The sequence below is a fragment of the Diceros bicornis genome, chromosome 2, assembly GCF_020826845.1.
Source record: "Diceros bicornis minor isolate mBicDic1 chromosome 2, mDicBic1.mat.cur, whole genome shotgun sequence".
NCBI lineage: Eukaryota > Metazoa > Chordata > Mammalia > Perissodactyla > Rhinocerotidae > Diceros > Diceros bicornis.
This window is the reverse complement of record NC_080741.1, coordinates 41,144,046-41,167,081: the sequence shown is the minus strand read 5'-3', so window position 1 is coordinate 41,167,081 and position 23,036 is coordinate 41,144,046. Positions and strand designations below refer to the sequence as shown.

Here is a 23,036-nt window from a genome sequence, read left to right as displayed (position 1 = left end):
CTTCAAATTTTTTCTCCACCTACCCCCTCATACTTGGAAAGTCCCTACTTAGCTGTTCTGTTCTGGGCTTGACTGTGGTTTTTTGGACTTCATTTTTTTAAAATTTTTTATTTATTGAAGTAACATTGGTTTATAAAATTGTATAAATTTCAGGTGTACATCATTATACTTCTATTTCTGCATAGATTACATCATGTTCACCACCCAAATACTAATTACAACCCATCACCACACACATGTGCCGAATTATCCCTTTCGCCCTCCCCCCTGCCCCCTTCCCCTCTGGTAACCACCAAAGCTTGACTGTGTTTTGAGGGCAGAGGGACCCCAGATTGAGGGGGTCAGGGGAGCCATACCCCTACAAGGCTATCAGAGAGCAGATGAGCCCAAGACTCTAAACCAGAACAGGGTATTGAGGGTGGGGATCTGGGGATGAGGAAGGTAATGATGCTTCTGGGATTGGGCACAGAAGCAGGTGCTGGTGCTGGGGCAGGTCACGGTGCTGCCTCCATCCATAAGGATGGTCTTGCTCACAGGTCCCAACTATTTTCAGGGTAAAATTGAGGCAGCTCCCTGCTGCTGCTGGTTTGGCTCTTGGAGACACAATCAGAAGTACGTGTTGCTCACAAAGGCCACTCCTTGGCTGGAAGTTCTTCCAGAGGCCTCCGTGTCCTTTTCTGAGGGTTCTGACTTCAGAGACCTGGAGGGAGCAGAAGGCTGTCACTGACTGACCAGGAATTGGTCCCATGGCAGTGTCCCTCACCATCCCCTCCCCAAATTAGGGGGAATCTAACCCAAAGCTGGTCAGATGTCTGTGGTTCCTGAGGGCCCCCTATTGGCCTCTAAACAACAATGGACAAATGGTGAGGTAGAGGCCTGGGCTTCTGGGATAGGGGCCACTGATATGAGGCCCAGGACCTGGGCTTCAGAGAAAGCAAGCAGCTCACCGTGGGTGGGGCCCTTGCTCCAGGTCCTCGATGGTGTCCTTCAGGGCCTGGCCATGTGTCTCTGGCAGCAGGAAACAGAGTAAGCCTACCACAATGGGGAGGCTGCCGTAGATGATCATAGGGACGGCCTCCTGGTAGTCACCCAGCAGGATCACGAGTGGTGTGAGGATGCCCCCGATCCTCGAGAAGATGCCCACCAGCCCCATGCCCGTCTGCCTGGGGGAAAGCCAGCACAAACTGAGCAGACTCGGTCTCAATTCCGAGCTCCAGCTCCACCTCAGCACACTTCCTTGGGACAGCCCAGACCCCTCATATGGCTCCACAGTCCTGCAGGGTTTCCAGGCTCACCCAGCCCACCCTGGCTTCCAGATCTCTGCTGCTGCACACTGAATTACTTGTAGTCCAACTGTGTGTCACGCTTCTCCCACCTCCAGGCCTCTCTGTCTGCCTGCTACACTCCTGCTGGCCTAGCAAGTCTCAGGTCAAAGGCTGCACCTCCTTACCACCCTCTACCCCCACCTGAGTGTTCTTCTTCTGAGCCATTCATCTTAGACTTACTCCCTATGCCAATTCTGACAAAGCCAGGGCATGGTCTACTTCTGTATCTGTCTTCTACCAGCCCGGGGACAACTTGAGGGCTAGAACTAGATTTCTAGTTGCCCTGGACCCCATCCAGCACTCCTGCCCCAGAGCCAGCCCCATAAGCTATTTGTGGAATGGTGGTGAGGACAGAGGAGGGGTGGCCAACATTAGGGTCTCAGGAGCAGAGGAGAAGGCGTTGCATCAGCAGCCCTTACCGGATGATGGTGGGGAAGAGCTCAGCAGAGTACACGTAGGAGACGGTAAATGCAGCAGCTGTGGCAAACTTCCCCACCACGGCCAGCACAGTGACCACCACAGGCAGATCTGGTGGAAGATGCTGGTCAGCCACACAAAGGGTGGACAGCCCCATCACCTGGGCCCTGCTCCCTGCCCTGTCTACCCAAACTGCTCACCCCTTCTGCACTTGAACCCCAGGGAAGCCCTCCCTCCTGAAAGGGAAGCAATGGGCCTCTGGCAGCAGGGGAATGGGGGTGGGTGGAGGTGGGGGAAAGCAAGCCCTGGTACCTGCTGGGACGAAAATGATGGCAATACACATGAGGCCACCCAGAATCAGAGTTCCCATCTGGCTCCACTTGCGGCCGAACCACTGCATCATGAAGATGCTGGAGCAGCGGGCAGGAATCTCAACTGCTCCGAAGATTAGCTGCGTCAGGTAGATGTCCAGGCCAAAGTCTCCTACTTTGAGGCCCAGGCCGAAGTACCCCAGACTGTCTACAAACCTACAAAGTGCCCAAGAGTCCCTGTCACTGCTGGGTGACACCATCACTTTCAGAGGGAGAGCCTGCCTTAGCCAGAAGTCACAACAGGAGACAGTAGCACAGCCAAGGAGAGACCCAGTCATTCCCACACAGCCCATCCCAGCCAGAGAGCCACCAACCCACATCCCACTGACACACACCAGGGAAGTGGCAGCCCTTTGGCTGCAGCCTAAGGAAGGGGCATGGGCCCTGGCGCACTCACCAGACTAAGAAGAGAATCAGGGTCATCTTCCGGAGCTGGGGGTATCTGAACAGATCCAGGGCATTCCCTGAGGGGCCTGTCTTTTCTGGGACCAGCTGGGAGGAAGATGTGGAGTGAGGGTCCAGGCAGCAAGGTCTGTGTGGGTCAGATTCAGGGGCAGGGCTGGACCCAGCCTACTGGAAGTACCTGGCTCAGGAGCTCTGGGGAGAGTTTCCGCTTGTTGACCGTGGCCGCCTTCTGGATCAGTGTTTTAGCCTCCTCTACCCTCCCCCGGGTCAGGAGACACCGTGCCGACTCTGGTAGAACCCTGTGGGTCAGGAATGGCTGTGACCTTGGGGCATGAAGTCCTGGAGCCTTCTCACTTCCCTAGGAGCCTTCCTGGCTGTTCCAGTGCACACTGAACCCCAACTACCTGCAGGCTTCCTCTCCCGGACGTGTCTCTGAGTGTCCCATGAGGTGACCATGAGTGCTGCACTCCAACGCAACGGCAGCACATCTAACCTAGGGGTGGATTGCTCCTGGGAGGTATCTCCTCACCAGTAGTAGAAGAAGAGCAACAACACAGGTGAAGTGCCGGCAATCTGCAGGATCCTCCAGTTACAGATGCCATAGGCGAGTCCTGCTAGCACCATCTGCCCGACGGAGAAGGCGCACTGGCCCAGGACCATGGTGCGAGTCCTCCACGAGGGCCCCACCCACTCTGTCACTGTGTGAACAGAGAGGCTGAGACAGGGCCAGACCCCGCCCTCTCACTCCCTGTCATTCCCTAGATGCCACCCTGTCAGGGTTGGGGCCTCAGTCCCAGCACAGGGAGCACCGGTGTGACCACTCCAGGTGTAGGGCCCTGACAAGGCCCCGAGAGGCAGTCTGAGAATGTGGCCAGCCCAGACCCCAAGGCCTCGCCCTGTGGTTGAAGGCTTCAGGGCCCAGACACTCACTCAGGGTGACATTGCTAAAGGTAAATCCAGCGACGGCAGTAGCTACAGCAAAGCGCAGGATGACGTAGAGCGTAAAGGTGGGCACAAAGGCTGTGCTCAGGCCGAAGATGGCGAAGAAGAGCAGCTGCACCAGGATGGTGACCTTGCGGCCAATCCTGGGGTAACAAAGGGGCGGGTCCAGGAGGGAATCTCTCTGAGGGGAAGGAAGTAAGGGAGACCCAGCCCTGCCCTGGGCTCTCTGAGGGAGGATACATTTGAGAGTGGGGGGAACAGGGCCTTATCCTGGAGACCAGTGTGAGGAGCACAGGGGGGAGACTCAGCCCTGTGCCAGGAGCCTAAAAGCATGCTAGGTGAGGGGTGAGCTGGTCAAGGTTCTTACCAGTCACAGAGGGGCCCAAAGATGAAAGCCCCAACGAGGAGCCCAGCCATGAAGATTGATTGCAAGGTATCGCTCAGATGCCTCCGATCACAAACCAGGTTGAACTGAGGCAGACATAGGCAGAGGTCAGTCTAAGGGCAGCTGAGGGCAAGTCCTTTGTCGTCTAGCCCACCCACTACAAACCTCTCAGGGGAGATGCCCATGGTTCCCAAACTGTGTGCCAAGGCACCCAGGGCACCAGAGTGAACTCATGGGTCACAGCATGATATTTAAAATTTTAAAGGAAAATATAGCAACACTCAACATCTGTCTGATATTACACAAACTACTGCTAGCTCAGGATAGTTCAGTTTCAACAGGATATCATGCTACTTTCCTTTCAGTGACATCATATCTATGTGAAGTTATGTTTTTGGCAGTTGCTGTGATAAAGCAAGCACCATGTAAGAATCAACGTGGAACAGAAATTGAAGATGCCAGTGTTCAAGCATTGCGAAGTTGTGCAGTTCCCAATAGGCATATAATCCTATTAGTAATGGTATTTATTTAAGAATGAAATAAAAGTATTTTCTTTCACTTTATGTGTATTATTTTTGTAAACAGCTAATAAGTTCTTAGGACATAAATAGTTTAAGTTGTTTGGACCTAATTTACTTAATACAAAAAACAATTCCATATTTCTTTTGGCCTGGAAATGCCATGGAAAATTATTGACACACTAAGGATGCAAAGTTTAGGAACCTCTGATGGATCACTAATTGCTGCTTCCTGACAAATGGGGCCTGTTCCCCTCAGCCAGGGCCCCGCTGTGACCCACTTGGGCCTTTCGAAGTTTTCCCACTTGGCTGCAAAATCCCCCTGAAACTCTCATCATTCACAGGCAATCAGAAACCTAAGGGGCCCACACACACCCCTGGAGGAAGGAGATTAGGATGGAAGAACATGCAAATGCTCGCGCACACACACAGGGTGGCAGGCGGGGGCAACCCACCTGGAGCCTCACAGAGAGAACCTGACAGACAGACTGGGAAACCAGGTGGAGAAAATATGCGTGTCCATATAACTCTGTACACATGTCTACTGCATGCACACATACAATAAGTACATGTGACTCACTCTGACCCCCACTGGTTTTGTGGGCCTCTCGGAGTTCTCTGCCCCCTGCACACAGCTCAGCTCCATACACAAAAGTTTGTGGGGGGAACATGATACGTGAGCTCTCCTCAGAGCTCGTGGAGATAGCTTCACAACAGTGACTAATGCCTTTTGACGGCTTACTCTGTGTTGGGTATTATGCTAAATGCTTTATACGCATTATCTCATATAATTCTGACAAGAATCCTTGACTTATTATTAGATTCCCCTAAGGGAGGGGAGGTTAAGCAGCTAAGCCTAGGTCCCACAGCTGGATAGCAGCGGAGTTCAGACATCTCTATTGTCCCAGATAGACTGAAACTGAGTGAAAGCTAAGAGACTGTTTGCTGAATGAATAAATGAACTAATACCTACAGCTAGCCAACTAACCAATCACCATCAGTTAAATAACCCTTAGCAAGAAATTAATCAATCCAGGAGATACCATCGTGCTCAGACTTCTGTTCTCAAGGACAACTGTTAATTTTTAAGAACTTTCCATATGTGTCAAATGGTTAACTGATTGCCCCTGGGAATGAAGTGGAGCAGGACAGGGGACTTGAACTTGTTTCATCCAGTTCTATCCTGTTTCGTTTTTGTTTAGCAACCGCAGATTGCCTTTGTTATTAGAGCTATTTAAAATAAATAATAATAAATAAAAGCCTGCTGGGGCCGGCCCGGTGGCGCAAGTGATTAAGTGCGTGCGCTCAGCTGCGGTGGTCCGGGGTTTGCCGGTTCGGATCCCAGGCACGCACCGACGCACCGCTTGTTAAGCCATGCTGTGGTGGCGTCCCATATAGAGTAGAGGAAGACAGGCATGGATGTTAGCCCAGGGCCAGTCTTCCTCAGCAAAAAAAAAAAAAAAAAAAAAAAGAGGAGGATTGGCATCGGATGTTAGCTCAGGGCTGGTCTTCCTCATAAAAATAAAAATAAAAATAAATAAATAAATAAAAGCCTGCTGCTGTCAGCCTCTGGAGTCAGAATTGAGTGACTCTGTGTGACTTTGAGTCTGTCAGCCAGTCTGTTGGTGTCTTGGTTTCCCATGTACAAAATGGGGATAAAATATACTACATAGTATCACCCAACAGGATTAAAGGAATTAACACATGTAACCTGCTTAGCACTGTGGCTGTGACACAGAAAGCTCTCAGTAAATGTTAGCTCAGCTCAGGGTTCACTGGCCCCTGTGCTCATGAAGCTCATAGCTGGTGACATAGCCATCTCAGACACAAGGGGCTGTAGTGTTCTGAAGGCATGGGTGCCAAGCCATGGGAGTCTTCCAAGGTTGGCACCCCTGCTCAGTGGCAACCATTCACTACCTCTCTGTAGTTTATATGCCCCTTATCTCATTAAATCATTATTCTAACTCCAGGAAGGCTTATCTTTCCCACTTATCTGTTGTGTAGCAACAGAAACTGAGGCTTGGAGAGGTGCCAAGGTGTACCCAAGCTCATATGGTGGTATCATGTTGCAGATGGAACCAAGATGAAGAGGGCTGCAACTTGGGACACCAGTCATCAACCTCCCCAGCCCTAATGCCCCCAGAGGCCCAGAGAATCCCACCTCCATTTCTTGGAGCACACCCCATGACATCTCCCTCCTCAGTTCCAAAATCGTCAATGGCTTCCTTTGGTCTCTAGGAGAAAGCATTAGAGACCAAATTCCTCAGCACAGTATCTAAGACCCTTTAAGAATTGGCTCTTGCCTCTTTCCCAACCTCTTTTTTATGTTTGCATTCCTCATACACACCAGGCATTTTCATGCCTCCAGACCCTAGAAATGGCTATTCTCTCTGCTTCCCCTTCCCTCTCAATCGCGCCCCTTCTTTGGTCCCAGGACAGACCACACTGTTGTTGCTCTTCATTGATGGGCTATTTCCCTCCCTATTCAGGGGTTCATGTGGACACGGCTGGGAGTCATTTTTTCTTTTACCAAGGATGGGCACCCAGGAAATGTTGGACAGGTGGGTTGAGAAGGAGAAATGTATTCTGCCCTTCAAGAGCACACAGCCCATAAGGAAACGTGCTCTTTTCTTCTCAAATTAGGATTGTTTGTATTTCAGTTTGAATATGAAGCTGCTGGTTATAATAAGGAAACTTGGGATGGAGCTCAGAGAGGGTCTTCTGAGTCAGTGTGGCAGAGCCCCTCCTCATCAACGGGAAACAGAGGAGGAGATCTCACACCAAGGTAGCTCACTCTGGAACAGAGCTTGGGGTTATCATGTGGTGCACGATACCAAAGGTGCACCAAAGTACTAAAGGTGCATGTTGCCTTGAGAGTCACAGTCCTTGCAAGGGTGGAGTGGGAGGGAGCATGTCAAAGAAGGGCAAGAGGTCCAAGGCCCAACCCCAGTGCCAGCACAGTCTAGGTTGATGATTGATGATAAAGAGAGAGGACCCCACTCCTTGAGAACATCCCATTCAATTCCTATACCCCTGCCCACCACTATTCCAGGCGCAACAAATTCCTGCTGCTCCCCAGACATATCGCCTGCTTCCTGCTGCCGGGCCTTGCTTTTGCTATTCTCTGTCTACAAAGCCTTTTCCCTTTTCTCTATCAAGATTCTTCTGGTACCTTGGTGCTCAACTCACATACCAACTCCTTCAGGATGTTGCCTGCCCATTCCCTCTCCAGGAGGAAGTGAATTCTAGCCTCGGGGCCCATGCAGCCCTTTCTTCCTCTGCAAGGAGCCCAGATCTTCCCCTGACCATCTGGGGTCCTTGGAGAAGGGGAACAGGGTGTCTCCCTCCTCTGACTGTTCCCTGCATAGTTTATACTCAGGGGGCTTTGGCTGAATAAAATTCTGCGGACAGTCCAGCACAGGCTGTGAACAAGGGTTAGAGTTGGCTCTGAGGAATCTGGAAGTTTGCGTGGGCTTTAAGGACGATGATATTTGGCCAGGTGGGCATACACACAGCATCTGAGGACCAACAAAGGCTGGAACCTACCAGGGGAGTGATGCTGCGGAGATGATAGAGAAGCCAAGGAGGGTCACACTGGGCTAGGCTGGGCTAGATCCAGAGGCTGGGAGAGTTCACAGCAACCTACTCCCCCCTGGGGTAGAATGTGGTGGAGGGCCAGGAGGAAGACAGGCAGGACATATCCTCAGGCTGCCAGGGTTCTGGGGACAGGTTAATGGTTACGTATTAAAAAGTGAATGTTTGCCTTTGGTTAAAACATTGTCCTCGAAAGCCTCTAAAAAAATAAATACCTTTTTACCCATAGGGGGAAAAAAAGTGAATATTTAATCTCTGGACTCCAGATTGCCCTCTCCACAAAGGCTCAGGATTTGCCACCATAACAGTGCGAGTTGCACAGATCCTCCGAACAATGCCTGCCTCTCAGGTTTCTGGACTATTGCGCTCTCTCCTGTTCCTGCAGGGATGGCCCGTTCACTGGGCAGCAGCAGCCCCAAGTGGGAGTCCCAACGGATGATCAACTCATTATGTTGCCCTGGCCAAGTCTTCTCTCCACCCTGTGCCTCAATTCTACGATCTGGGAAGCAACAGAATGGGCCTAGATGCTTTCAGAGGGTCCTTCTTGCTCTGAAGTGGCTGGAGCGGGAATCTTTCTGTTTATCTGCCTGGGTGCCTGCTAAGAGAATGAATTTTGCAAGAGCAAATGCTCAGTTATCTATAGAACAAGTCCTAGAGTCATGGGTGTCCTCCGGCATCCCAGAGGCAGGCAGGCAGAGATCTAGAGGCTGAAAGGTAGAAAGCCCGGGTCAAGCAAGCAGGAAGGCAGAAGAGTGGACAGGGAAAGCGATAGCATAAGAGATTTAGCAAAACATGGGAAGATAGGTGAGCAGGCAGACGTGCAGGGGAGGACTGAAAGACAAAGGCAAATGGACAGACAGATGGGAGCACTGGAGAGAGAGAAAAGCACATACAGGAAAACAGGAAGGGAAAGGAAGAAAGGCAGACAACTGGGCAGACAGGCAGAGGGACAGATAAAAGGATAGGCAGAGACGAATGGACAGATGGGCAGATAGACCAGAGAGAAAATAGATAGAGAGGTAAATAGGCCAATAGGCAGAGGACAAAGAGAAAAACAGGGTGACTGGCAGAAAGAAAAACAGGCATACCAATGGTCAACCAGTCAGGCATGGGGGCACAAGGGTAGATACAGAGGCAGCAACATCAGTGACTGAGGGCAGAGGGCCAGGCAGAGGAACTGACAGACCCAAAATGGCAGACAGACAGGCAAAAAGGCCGCCCTACCTCGTTCTTTAGGGATGGGGCCCTGTTTTCAGGATAGTCCCAGCCTGCCTCGCAAGGCTGTGTCTCATTGAAGCGGTGGCTGAGGATGTCCTCCAGGCTGGCATTGTCAGCGGGTGGCTGGAACATGAGGCAGCTCTCGGGGTTACCTTCAGCATCCAGAGGCACGCTCAGTGACAGCTGCTCAGCAGCACTCAGGTTGAAAGTGTGGTTCTTGACCCAGGCCACTGAACAGTAATGGGTCTCATCCAGGACCATGAAGACCTGGGCAAACAGGTAGAAGGCATTCAGGAAGTTGGGGATACACAGCAGTATCAGCAGCTGTATCTGGAAGCGACCAAAGTCACCTATTTCAGCCAGGACCTGGCCAAAGTGAGCCATGTCTACTGGTCACCACTTCCTCAGCCTGGGACCACCAGACAACTCTGCATCTTGGCTCTGGGCATCTACTCCTCTGGGCAGTGGTGACAGCTGCATTAATGTTTAATCCAGCCTTAATGTTTGCGAGTGTGGTAGGGAGAGGGGAAGGTATTCCTCAAACATTGCCTATAGGGATGCACTAGACGGTGTCTCAAATCTCTTCCAAATTTGAGAATAAATGATTCTAGTAAATAAAAACTGGGGGTAGGACTTTTGGTTTCTGGTCCAGTATGTAAGGGACTTGGAAGCTGTCATTCTGTTCTTTTTTTTTTTTTTTAATTTTTATTTATTTATTTATTTTTTTCCCCCGAAGCCCCAGTAGATAGTTGTATGTCATAGTTGCACAGCCTTCTAGTTGCTGTATGTGGGACGCGGCCTCAGCATGGCCGGAGAAGTGGTGCGTCAGTGCGCGCCCGGGATCCAAACCGGATCTGCCACCAGCAGCAGAGTGTGCGCACCTAACCACTAAGCCATGGGGCCGGCCCTGTCATTCTGTTCTAATAAGTAAAAAGCTAAACAAATTGAAAAATCAACAACTCTTCTTAGATCCGTCAGAGAAGTGAGGCCACAGGGCAAACTGCTATCCCTCAAATTGGAGAGAGAGACAAGTAAATACCGAGAATTATAACTTACTGAAGAAATCCACAAACAGAAACTTCCGCAGGAACCAGTATCAGAGTAGGAAAACCTGAACTGTAACTGACAAATTGCTGGAGGCTCAGTGTGGATAAGTCTGAGTTAAAAACTCCAAAGTGGGGGGGGGGGGGGTCCCTACACTTATGAGTTTTACCTGGAGGAGTTCTACCAGGTTCTCATGGTGAATATTAGAAAAATCCCCTGCTTCCAGCAGGGGTTAATGAAAAGTAACCATTTTCAAATATGTAAAAGCATTCTGTTCTTCTCACCAAGGCCTGCCCTCAAAAGAAACTATTTTACCAGAGCCTAACTTGTTGGGGTTTTATCAGACCCTAAATCACCTGGGGGCAGAAAACACCCAACTATAGCCCCCTCTAGCCATCCTCTCCCACTTAAAGAGGTGGGAGGAGACTGAGAAGCACTTGTGAAGTTCACAGCTGAGACACATGCTCACTAAAACACTGAGTCATAGGACTATAGAACGCTTCCCCTTTGCCCACACCTTACCACCGTATCACTAAAAGCCTATTTACTGGAATTCCTTTTACCCAGTACATCACGTTTGGCTTTCAACAAAAAATTACAAGGCATACTAAAAGGCAAAAACACAGTTTGAAGAGACATGGCAAGCATCAGAACCAGACTCACATATGGCAGGGATGTTGGAATTATCAGAGAACTTAAAAAAACTATAAATATGCTAAGGACTAATGGAAACAGTAGACAACATGCAAGAACAGATGGGTAATGTAAGAAGAGAGATGGAAATTCTAAGATGAAGAAATGCTACAGATCAAAAACAGTCCAACAGAAAGGAAGAATGCCTTTCATGGGCTCATCAGTAGACTGGACAAAGCTGAGCAAAGAATCTCTTGAGCTTGAGTATATGTCAATAGGAACTTCCAAAACTGAAAAGCAGAGGGAAAAAAACCCCACAAAAAACCAGAAAAAAATATCTAAGAATTGTGGGACAAGTACAAAAGGTGTAACAGGCATAATGGGAATATCAGAAAGAGAAGAGAGAAAGGAACAGAAGAAATATTTGAAACAACAATGACTAAGAATTTCCCCCAAATTAACATTGGACACCAAACCACAGATCCAGGAAGCTCAGAGAACACCAAGCAGATAAATGCCCCCCAAAATACTACACCTAGACAAATCATGTTCAAAGTGCAGAAAACCAAAGATAAAGACAAAATCTTGAAAGAAGCCAGAGAAAGGGAAAAACCCCACCTTATCTATATGGGAGCAAATATAAGAATTACATCGATTTCTCCTCAGAAACCAGGCAGGCAAGAAGAGAGTGGAATGAAATGTTTAAAGTGCTGAGAGAAAGAAAACACCAACCTAGAATTCTATATCCTGTGAAATTATCCTTTAAAAGTGAAGGAGAAATAGACTTTCTCAGACAAACAAAAATTGAACGAATTTGTTGCCCGTAGACCTGTCTTGCAAGTAATGTTAAAAGAAGTTCTTCAGAGAGAAGGAAAAAGATGAGTCAGAAACTCAGAACTACATAAGGAAAGGAAGAACATCAGAGAAAGAATAAGTGAAGGTAAAATAAAAACTTTTATTTTTCCTTTTCTTAGTTGATCTAACAAATAAGTTTCTTCAAAGTAATAATAGCAACAATGTATTAGATTACCTATGCAAATATGTATATACACACATATATGTGTGTGTGTATACACACACATATATGTAGGTACATACATATATATACATATATGTAGGTACATATATGTGTGTGTATACACACATATGTGTGTGTATACACATACATGTAATCATTACCCTTGGATTGCCCACATATGTGATATGAATGACAGCAATGATACAAATGATACAAAAGACAAAAGGGAGGAATTAGGATTATTTTGTTATTATACTCTACTGGCACTACCTATGAAATGGTATAATGTTCTTTGAAAATGGACTTGGATTAGTTGTAAATGTATATTGGAAGCTTAACCGCTAAAAAAAATAAAAAGAAGAAATATAACTAACATGCTAAGAGAGAAAATGGAATCATATATAATTCTCAATTAAAACCACAAAAAGCAGAAAAAAGAGTAAAAGACTAAACTAGGAACAAGGAACAAGAAGAATGAATAGAAACAGTAACAAATATGGTAGATATTAATCCAACTACATTAATAATCACTTTAAATGTTAATGGTCTAAATTTCAAGTAAAAGAGATCGTCAGAGTGGATCAAAAAACAAGACCCAACTATGTGTTGTCTACAAGAAACTCACTTTAAATATAAAGACACATATAGATTAAAAGTAAATGGATAGAGGGGCTGGCCCAGTGGCGTAGTGGTTAAGTTTGTGCGCTCTGCTTCAGCAGCCCGAGGTTCGCAGGTTCAGATCCCGGGCACAGACCTACACACTGCTCATCAAGCCACGCTGTGGCAGTGTCCCACATGCAAAGTAGGGGAAGATGGGCAAAGATGTTAGCTCAGGGCCAATCTTCCCCACCAAAAAAGAAAACAAAAAGTAAATGGATAGAGAAAGCTGTATCATGCTGACACTAACCAAAAGAAAGTGACAGTAGCTATAGTAATTTCAGACAGAGCAGACTTCAGAGCAAGAAAAGTTATGAGTGGGGCCGGCCCAGTGGCGTAGCAGTTAAGTTCGCATGCTCTGCTTTGGCAGCCTGGGGTTTGCTGGTTCGGATCCTGGGCGCGGACCTACGTACCGCTCATCAAGCCATGCTGAGGCAGCATCCCACACACAGCGACCAGAAGGATGCACAACTATGACATACAACTATCTACTGGGACTTTGGGGAGAAAAAAAGAAAAAAGGAGGAAGATTGGCAACAAATGTTTAGCTCAGGGCCAATCTTCCTTAAAAAAAAAGAAAAAGAAAAAAGTTATGAGGGAAAAGAAGGGCATTACATAATGATAAGGGGGTCAATACTCCAAGAAGACAACAATTCTTAATGTGTATTCACCTAAAAACAGAGTATCAAAATACATGAGGCAAAAACTGATAGAACTGCAAGGAGAAACAGATGAATCCACTATTATGGTTGGAGACTTCAACATCCTTCTAACAAAAATGAACAAATCAAGCAGGCAGAAAATCAGTTAAGGACACAGTTGAACTCGACAGCACCATCAATCAACTGGATATAATGCACATCTATAGACTACTTCATCCAACGACAGCAGAATACACATTCTTCTCAAGCTCACATAGAACATTCACCAAGATAGATCACATTCTGGGCTATAAAACACACCTTAATAAATTTAAAAGAATAGAAATCATACAATGTCTGCTCAGACAACAACAGAATCAAACCAGAAACAAATAACATGAAGATAGTTGGAAAATCTCAGAATACTTGGAGATTAAACAACACACTTCTCAATAACACATGGGTCCACAGAGAAACCTCCAGAGAAATTTAAAAATATTTTGAACAAAATGAAATGAAAATACAACTTATCAAAATTTGTGGGATGCAGTGAAATCAGTACTTCGAGGGAAATTTATAGCACTGAATATATATATATATATATATATATTAGATGTATAATATATATATATTTTAGAAAATATATATATTAGAAAAGAAGATCTAAAATCAATAATCTAAGCTTCCACCTTAGGAAACTAGAAAAAGAGCAAATTAAATCCAAAGGAAGCAGAAGAAAAAAAAATAGAGCAGAAATCAGTGAAACCGAAAATAGGAAAACAATGGAAAGAAAACACCACCACCAAAAGCTGGCTCTTTGAAAAGATCAATAAAATTGATAAGCTTCTATCCAGGCTAACTAAGAAAAAGAGAGAGAATACAAAAATTACGAACATCAGAAATGAAAAAGGGGACATTGTTACAGACCCCATGGACATTAAAAGGATAATAAAGGAATACTATAAACAACTCTATGCCCACAGATTTGACAACCTAGATGAAATGGGCCAATTCCTTGAAAGATACAAACCAAAACTCACATGAGAAGAAATACACAATCTGAATAGGTCTACATCAATTAAAGTTGAATCAATAACTAATAACCTTCCAAAGCAGAAAGCACCAGGCCCAAATGTGTTCACTAATGAATTGTACCAAACATTTAAGGATTATGCCAATTCTCTACAATCTCTTCCAGAAGATAGAAGCAGAGGAAATACTCATTTCTTTGAGGCTAGCATTACCCTAATACCAAAATCAGACAAAGACATTATAAGAAAAGAAAACTAGAGAGCAAGATCTCTCATGAACAAAGACGCAAAAATTCTCAACAAAATACTAGCAAAGTGAATTCAACAACGTATAAAAAGAATTACAGGGCCAGCTCCGTGGCTTAGCAGTGAAGTGCGCGTGCTCTGCTACTGGTGGCCCAGGTTCGGATCCCGGGCGCGCACTGATGCAGCGCTTCTCCGGCCATGCTGAGGCTGTGTCCCACATACAGCAACTAGAAGGATGTGCATCTATGACATACAACTATCTACTGGGGCTTTGGGGAAAAAAAGGAGGAGGATTGGCAATAGATGTTAGCTCAGAGCCGGTCTTCCCCAGCAAAAAGAGGAGGATTAGCATGGATGTTCTCAGGGCTGATCTTCCTCACAAAAAAAAAAAAAAAAATTACATACCACAACCTAGTGGGACTTATCCCAGGTATGCAAGGCTGGTTCAACATTTGAAAATCAATTAATGTAATCTATCGTAAGAACAGGCTAAAGAAGAAAAATCAGATGCAGAAAAAGCATCTGACAAAATCTAATGCCCGTTCAGGATAAAAACTCTCAGCAAACTAGAAATAGAGGGTAACTTCCTCAAGTGGTAAAGAACATCTACAAAAAACCTATAGCTAACACTATACTTGCTGAAAAAATAGAAGCTTTTCCACTAAGATCAGGAACAAGGCAAGGATATCTTGTCTCACCATTGATTTTCAACATCATACTGGAGATCCTAGCTAATCCAATAATAGAAGAAAAGGAAATAAAAGGTATATAGATTGGGAAGGAAGAAAGAAAACCATCTTTTTTTGCAGATGACATGATTATCTATGTAGAAAACCCATAAGAATTAGCAAAAATACTCCTCGAACTGGTAAGTGATTATAACAAAGTTGCAGGATATAAGGTTAATATACAAAAGGTAATCACTTTCCTATATACCAACAATGAAACAGTGAATTTGAAATGAAAAACACTATACCATTTACATTAGCATGCCAAAAATGAAATACTTAGGTACAAATATAACAAAATAGGTACAAGATCTAAACAAGAAAAACTATAAAACTCTGATGAAAGAAATCAATGAAGAACTAAATAAATGGAAAGATATTCTACATCCATGGACAGGAAGACTCAATACTGTCAAGATGTCAATTCTTCCCAACTTGACCAATGATTCAACACACTTCCACTCAAAATCCCAACAAGTTATTTTGTGGATATTGACAAACTGATTCTAAAGTTTATACAAAGAGGCAAAAGACCCAGAATAGCCAACATAATACTGAAGGAGAAGAACAAAGTTGGAAGACTGACAAGACCTGATGTCAAGACTTACTATAAAGCTAAAGTATTCAAGAAAGTGTGGTACTGGCAAAAGAAGAGACAAATAGTTCAATGGAAGAGAATAGAGAACCTAGAAATAGACTCACAGATTCAACTGATCTTTGACAAAAGAGCAAAGGTAACAGAATGGAGCAAAGACAGGCTTTTCAACAAATGGTGCTGAAACAACTGGACATGCACAGGTGAAAAAACAAATCTAGACAACAGACCTTATACTCTTCACAAAAATTAACTCCAAATGGATCACAGATCTCAATGTAAAATGCAAAACTATACAACTCTTAGAAGATAGCATAGGTGAAAATCTTGATGACCTTGAGCAGGGTAATAACTTTTTAGATACAACACCAAAGGCATGATCCATGAAAGAAATAATTAATTAGCTGGACTTCATTAAAATTAAAACCTTCTGCTCTGTGAAAGACACTGTTAAGAGAATGACAAAGGCAAGCCACAGAATGGGAAAAAATATTTGCAAAAGACATATCTGATAAGGGACTGTTACCCAAAATATACAAAGAACTCTTAGAACTCAAGAAAACAAACCACCTGACTAAAAATGGGCAAAAGACCTAAACAGACACCTCACTAAAGAATATATACAAGATGAGAAATAAGCATATGAAAAGATGCTCAACATCATATCATTAGGGAATTGCAAATTAAAATGAGATAACACTACACACCTATTAGAATGGCCAAAATCTAAAACATTGACACCACCAAATGCTGGCGAGGATCTAGAGCAACGGGCACTTTCATCCACTGGTGGGAATGCAAAATGGTACAGCCACTTTGGAACACAGTCAGTGGCTTCTTAGAAAACTAGACATACTCGTACCATACAACCCACAGTCAGGCTCCTTGGTATTTACCCAAAGGAGTTGAAAACTTATATCCACACAAAAATCTGCACACAGATGTTTATTGCAGCTTTATTCATAATTGTCAAAACTTGGAAGCAACCAGTAGGTGAATGGATTAATAAACTGTGGTATATCTAGACATGGAATATTACTCAGTGCTAAAAAGAAATGAGCTATCAAGCCACAAAAAGACATGGAGAGACTTTAAATGCATATTACTATGAAAGAAGCCATTCTGAAAAGGCTACATACTGCATGATTCTAACCATATAACATTCTGGAAAACAAAAAACTATAGAGACACTGAAAAGATCAGTGGTTGCCAGGGACTAGAGGGGAGGGAGGAAGGGATCAACAGGCAGAGTACAGAGGACTTTAGGGCACTGAAACTATTCTGTATGATACCATAATGATGGATATATATCATTATACATTTGTCGAAATCCATAGAACGTACACCAGCAAGAGTGAACCCCAATGTAAACTATGGACTTTGAATGATAATAACGTGCCAGTGTAGGTTCATCAATTGTAACAAATGTACCGTGGAAGATGGACAGTAGGGGAGGCTGTGCATGCATGGGGTCAGGGTGTCTATGGGAACTCTGTGTATTTTCTGCTCAATTTTGCTGTGAAACTAAAACTGCTCTAAAATATAGTCTATTTAAAAACAAAAACAAAAAATGTGGGGTAGATGAGCTGACCCAAAGGAGGAATACATGAACTGCTGCATTGAGCATTTCTACTATGAAGAGATAGAGCTAAGGAATAAGGCCTCTACATAAGATCTGACCTTGTTAGAGAGAATGGGCAAGTTCAGAGGCTGTATTTACTCTTGCCCCACCCTCTTCCCTCCATATACACCATGGTTACTTTTGAGTAACCAACACCTCCTCTCTGTTCCCACAAGAGTCAGAGTCCACTTTTACAACCTGCTTATCTTGAAAGCAAATTCAATGAGATAATGATGCTATCAACTCCAAGGCTCCAGGACCTGAGCTCTGAATTACCAGGACCCACAATCCGCCCTGTCCTGGCTCAAAGGCCACCTTCCGCTGGGAAAGAATTATGATCAGGGAGTTTACCTATCCAGCAGGTGGAGGAATACAGATGGGCCTAGAATCTTATGGGAAACCCCACCATTTCAATATCAAAACCAAATGGGGACAAGTTCAGCCCTGCTCTAACTTTCCAAAAGGGACTCCTAAGGGCTTTTGAATCTGGCTTCTTTCTTCTGCCCATTAGCATGAGCTGAATCAAAGAGTTAGAAAAGATCCATGCAAAGAATTCCATATCCCATCCTATCAAATTTCCTTGGGCAGCTCTTATTTCTTCTTTTTGAGATTCCAGTTTCCCCATTTGTACAATGGTTTTAAGCTGTTTTAGATAATTTGTAGATCAATACACACATTTTTTAGTTTATGTGCATTTTGACTTTTCTCTATTTGCATGAAAAATTCAAGATAGTAGTGACTCCCTGACCCACCCCCCACAGCTCCCCACCAAGAGCCACTAAAGTAAAAAATCCTTACACCACCACAGACAATTTACTCTTTATTGATTAAAAATGAAGGAAACATGCAGCAAAATACAAAGTCAAAAAGGGGAGGGGAGTCAAATATTTTACATCTTCCATAATCTAGCGTACGTCATAAGGAGAAACCTCCATTTATTGATACACCATTATTCTATCTTCCAGATTATTAAATAGTTATCAGCTCGCTCTAGAATTTGGTTCAACACTTAAGCAAAAAACCCAAACAAATCCATTAGTCATTTAGAAAGACCATACATTTCACAAATAGCATTGGCACATGTTACCTCGCGCTAAGTTAGTCCCTGCCCCAGGGACCAGGGGATCCCGGGGACCTAGGGACACAGGTACACCCCGAACCACCACTCCTGGAAAGAAGCGTGGTTGCTTACTAGGTCACGTGCTGTCCCACCTGGAAGTTTCTGTTCACTTATTTTCTCAGCATCACTGCACAAGTCAGCAAAGGGAGTCCACTATCCATCATGCAGAAGAAATAACACTGTCCTGGGGCTTGGTGTCTGACTCCTAATTCCCAGCAGGGCAACAAATGAACTGAAAAGAAAGAGAAAGCCCCAGCCCATTTCTTTTGTCATGCCTGTCCCACTGCAGTTCAAACATCATGTCTGGCTGGAGAAACTGAACAGAGGGAACTGCTGCTTACTCCCAGCCTGGGCTCCGGACCACCTCCAAATAGAAAGCTAGAATAGAGTGATGCCACCACCCCTTGGGTTCATAAATAAGTGGATTATGATGGGCTTGTTTGAAACCAAAACAGACTCTAAGGTAAGCCATTAGTCTTGTGCCACAGGGGGCACTGTCTCTTTTTCATACCTTATTCCCATCTCCTTATCCTCATTCCCTCCACCCCCCTCCAAAAAAAAAGAAAAAGAAAAGCTGAATATTTTCCAGCAAGCTGATCAATCTTCTTTTCTCTCTCCAGGCTCAGCAGGCTTCCTCCTTTTATGAATCCTGCTGGGACCATGGACTTTGGTGTCTGTTCCTCTAATCTACTTTGTTCCCAACCCCCATCCCAAACCCATCCCCTCATCCATCCCTTTCCCAACATGCCTTTGCAGCCAGGGCAGTGAAGAAAACCCATGAATAAAACTATAAGCTCCAGATGAAACAAAAACTGTGACAAGTCAGTTGTGGGGAAAGCTTTAAGAGATGCTCCAAGAGAAAGTCGAGATGAAGCAATCTTACTCACAGACCAACAATACTGGAAAAGGCTCGATTGATTCTCTAAGACACAACTCTCCCTTTTCCACGGGGCCAAAGCCCATCTTTGTTTGTCGTCTTAAGGCCAGATTGAGTATCCCTTTCATATACAAAATTTGTTAGGGCTATGTCCAGTTAGACAAAGGCTAACTGTGAAACAGTAGGAAAAAAAAAAATCAACTCCACTGATTATTCACATATTGCATTATGAGTTCTCTTTTTTAAACCTAAAGAATAATTTATATTATTTCTGTAGAAAATCAAATGAACACTGTCTACTCATAAATCCTAAAAGTCACGGCACGTGTGGTTTCACTTTCCATCTTGGGTCAGGTTCAGCACACACAAGTGTGGACCCCCTCCGAAGGGTCAGTGCAGGAGAGGGGGCAGAAGGCAGGCCTGTCTGGCCCAGTGAGTCTCCTTTATTGCTGTAGAAATCTCAGCCTTGCATTTCCTCATGACTTGGAGGCCAGGCAAATTGATTTTCAAGGGAGGATCGAGGAGCAGTTTTTCTTCGATTTAATTTTTTAAGATTTGAAAATAAATACTTCCACAATGATATGAGTTATGATTTTTCCTGTTCAAAAACCACTGCTGGGAAAATTTACTTTTACAAGCCATTACTTGATGTTTTCTCTAAAAACAGTCCAAAGTTCCACTTTGAAGGATCCGACGGCTGAAGTTCGACTACAGTCAGATGTTTTGCACCAGCTGAAGTTAAGGCTAGCAACCCTTTCTGGAGGGAGTAATGAAGAGGGGTGCCTGAGAGCAGCTTCAGCAAAACGCTTAGAAACATCATGAACAGAACAAGAATATAGTTTAGGCTGCCTCCATCTGAGGCTGTGCTTTTTCCTAACAAAGGTTGCTAGAATTCACATCAGATACAAAAAAAAAAAAAAACAAAAAAAAAAAACAATCACTAAATTAAATTCTCCTGGACTCCAGCTGAACAATCAACTTTTAATTGCTACTTCAGTGGTAAAGAGATATCCCAAGATGCCCACATCCTGTCAGGTGTGGGAGAACAGGCAGGATGAGGAAGCCCAATATAGCTGCTACTTTCCACCCAGCGCTATCATTGGAGTAAGGCAAGATGAGCTGACAGATCTCCCTCCTGGGCCTTGAGGCACATGGGCCACTTCTCTGATGGAGGAAGATAGGGGACATGTGCAGTAAGTTTACTAACAGAACTCTTTGAAGGGATGCTGGCCACTGGTGATCCAACTTTTCTTTCCGTGTGGGAAAAACGGGGAATGATGGCAGGAAAAACATAAAGAAAGACCTCTAAAGCTCCTAGCTGGGAGGTTTGTTGCTGGGTTCTTTGGCAGTAGTGGGTTTAGGCCAACAGAAGCAACAGAGATACACACGTGTGGAATCTCCTTAGGCCGCCTCTTCCAGGGCTGTGGTTTAGCTGATGCTGAGTTGGGCAAATCCTATTAGTTTACCATCATCAGGAATATCCGAGCCTTCGACACCAGATGCCTAAGAACCAAACAAAATGAGAAACTGGCTATTTATAAACAAAATTGCAGATAGCAATTAAAACTGATATGGGGATTGCGGGAAGGAAGGCAGTCGGGGACAAGTCCCTGGGATACAAACAGGAGGCAGATGAAGGTGTCTCTTCCAGAAAAGACGAGGACTAGGTACACAGCTGGAGTTAGAATGGCTAACTCCAAGGGCCTGGGGTAGAAGGCTTCCTGGGAGAGACAGAGGGAGGCCACTCAAAGGGAGACATCAAACCAGGGTCGTGGGGAGGTTAAATGAACACAATCCACCATATTTTAATATTCTCATCACTCAGGGAATATGGAATGTGGTATGTAGAGGCTGCTGGTATGTAAAAAGTAAGATGGTTTAATAAGGAGAAAGGGATGAATACCAGTCTGAAAGTGACAGATCGATTTGACTGAGGTTCTTCCACAATTTTCTGCAAATTAGCTGCCACTGTAATCATACAAACAGAGAAAGTAATGAGAGACTAAGTACATCCACTTTCAACCATATTTTAAAAGCTTAAATGATAGTTCAGAATCTTCTATGTACAATCAAAATAGAAGCAGAAAGATAAATCACTCCCCAAACGAAAGTATCTTTTAAACTCAACTCCAAGCAGTGCAAATAAATCTTGAATCATTGTCAAATTAACTTTCTTTAAGATGCTGTATTAACTTATGAAAGACACTCAGGTGAAAGAGGTATGATTTGCCTACTCATGGGCCAGAAAGCCCTAGACTGGGAGCTGGCAAACTACGGCCTGCAGCCTGTTTCTATTCTGCCTGTGAGCTAAGAATGGTTTAAAAACGACACAGACTGTACATGGCCCACAAAGCGTAAACTATTTACCACATGGCCCTTTACAGAAAAACTTTGCTGACTTGCCCTAGATAATGTTTTTTTCTTTAGTACTATGCACCTGTGGCCTGACTGTGCCTTTTCGTACTTCCTGCTTTTTTCTAGGACTAAATCTCTAATGATTTTTGCTTACCTAAATGGTTTGGATATGGCCAAGCTTACTTTAACCTGTGACTTCTGTCATCACTTCTACCAGAGTCTCTCAGAGACCTGGGTGTGCTTTCACTTACTATCACCAGATGTCACAAAGCAAACTCAGAAGTGAGATTTTCTTTTTTGTAAGGAACTGTCCCCAATACCTGTCCCCAGTATTCCAGCAAAACCAAGAACCATTAGACCTGCTCAATGGAATCAAAGCCTGGTTTTCTGGGTCCTAGGTACATAGATAGAGACACGGGGACAGAAGGGCAGAGCACAAAGTAGTTACCTATTACTAAATCTCTTCCATCGACCAGCCCAGCAGAAATGAGTTCCTGAGAGACACCCTCTGCTGTATCTGCAAAGACAAAGAAGAAAGTGCTCCACTCTCGTGCGTGCATGTCACTGCTAACTCTCAGAGTGGGTGCTGGCACAGCCACACCCATGCTAACTCCAAAGAACCAAGAAGGCAGGTGGAGTCTTCCTCCTACACAAAGGCTTTTCCTACCACTGGGATTATCTCAAGTGAGGCATTCTCACAGGTGTAGCTAGAGGGCAGAATCTATATCAACCAGATGGCCAATATCAGCTCAATGTAAAGATAACTTTCTAAATAATAGTATAATTTAGATGGTTTGAGGCCCTTGTCACAAGAGTACCTGACACCAACACTACAGAGGGAACTGCTACTCCGAGTGCAACCCTGGACCCAACCCCTGTGAGCTCTGAGATATGATGAGCATGCAACATCTCCAGGGCTAATAAAACAGAATGATTTTTTTCTCAATTAAATCTTGAGAAAACAAATTGTAATATCTTCTCTTTGGGAATTACACTACATGTTTTTTATTAAAATCATTATCTTTTTTATTCTGGAGGGCTTTTCTTCATGCCTAGTTATTCCAGGTGGTACAATCTGAGCAATGGGTACAACTAGAAACTAAAGATGAGGACAGAGAATCTCCAATTAACCTCATCTCCCACTGACTCAGTGGTGCTGCTTCCCAAGGGCTGAACACTGTCCCCTCAGAGAGAACAAGAGGACCCCTGGGGGTGTGCACGCACTTGTGCAGATGACCAGAAATTTGAATTAGTTCTTTAAAATGCGACTCTGCTTGGCTTATAAAAGTAAAATA

General features: G+C 44.6%; 2 protein-coding genes across 10 annotated transcripts in view; both read right to left on the bottom strand.

The window, feature by feature from the left end:
- Positions 1 to 131: 131 nt before the first annotated feature.
- On the bottom strand, positions 132 to 10,325 carry SLC22A13 (solute carrier family 22 member 13). 5 transcript variants are annotated; one of them, XM_058555169.1, is made up of 11 exons: positions 9,182 to 9,270; positions 6,525 to 6,597; positions 3,828 to 3,931; positions 3,449 to 3,603; positions 3,048 to 3,216; positions 2,697 to 2,817; positions 2,511 to 2,605; positions 2,055 to 2,269; positions 1,745 to 1,853; positions 948 to 1,008; positions 132 to 700 (listed from the first exon to the last, which is right to left on the bottom strand). In XM_058555169.1, the coding sequence occupies exons 2-11, from the start codon at positions 6,552 to 6,554 to the stop codon at positions 395 to 397; spliced, it is 1,365 nt and encodes a 454-aa protein (XP_058411152.1). In that variant the 5' UTR covers positions 6,555 to 6,597; positions 9,182 to 9,270; the 3' UTR covers positions 132 to 394. The 5 variants fall into 5 exon arrangements, with proteins under 5 accessions (XP_058411152.1, XP_058411158.1, XP_058411140.1 ...); XM_058555175.1 differs by lacking the exon at positions 9,182 to 9,270 and adding an exon at positions 7,910 to 9,156; XM_058555157.1 differs by lacking the exon at positions 9,182 to 9,270 and having other exon boundaries at positions 6,525 to 7,793.
- The window catches only part of OXSR1 (oxidative stress responsive kinase 1), a 101,769-nt gene continuing 88,093 nt past the window's right edge, over positions 9,361 to 23,036 (bottom strand). For 2 of the 5 annotated variants that reach the window (XM_058555185.1, XM_058555220.1), the window contains exons 16-18: positions 22,190 to 22,258; positions 21,290 to 21,354; positions 18,197 to 20,889 (exon numbers count right to left, since the gene is read on the bottom strand). In XM_058555185.1, the coding sequence (XP_058411168.1) occupies positions 20,815 to 20,889; positions 21,290 to 21,354; positions 22,190 to 22,258 (209 nt within the window). In that variant the 3' untranslated portion in view covers positions 18,197 to 20,814. Of the gene's footprint in view, positions 9,443 to 18,196; positions 20,890 to 21,289; positions 21,355 to 22,189; positions 22,259 to 23,036 lie in introns of those variants that run through there. The other 3 variants (XM_058555202.1, XM_058555195.1, XM_058555210.1) reach the window with 3 other exon arrangements.

Bases quoted from the DNA above. Each gene is read 5' to 3' on its own strand.
- SLC22A13 (XM_058555147.1), bottom strand. From the start codon at position 9,559: ATGGCTCACTTTGGCCAGGTCCTGGCTGAAATAGGTGACTTTGGTCGC. The intron at 3,932-9,181 runs GTAGGGCGGCCT...TGTCTGCCTCAG, and splicing joins CCCCATCCCTAAAGAACGAG to TTCAACCTGGTTTGTGATCG. The intron at 1,854-2,054 runs GTACCAGGGCTT...ATCTTCCACCAG, and splicing joins CATCATTTTCGTCCCAGCAG to ATCTGCCTGTGGTGGTCACT.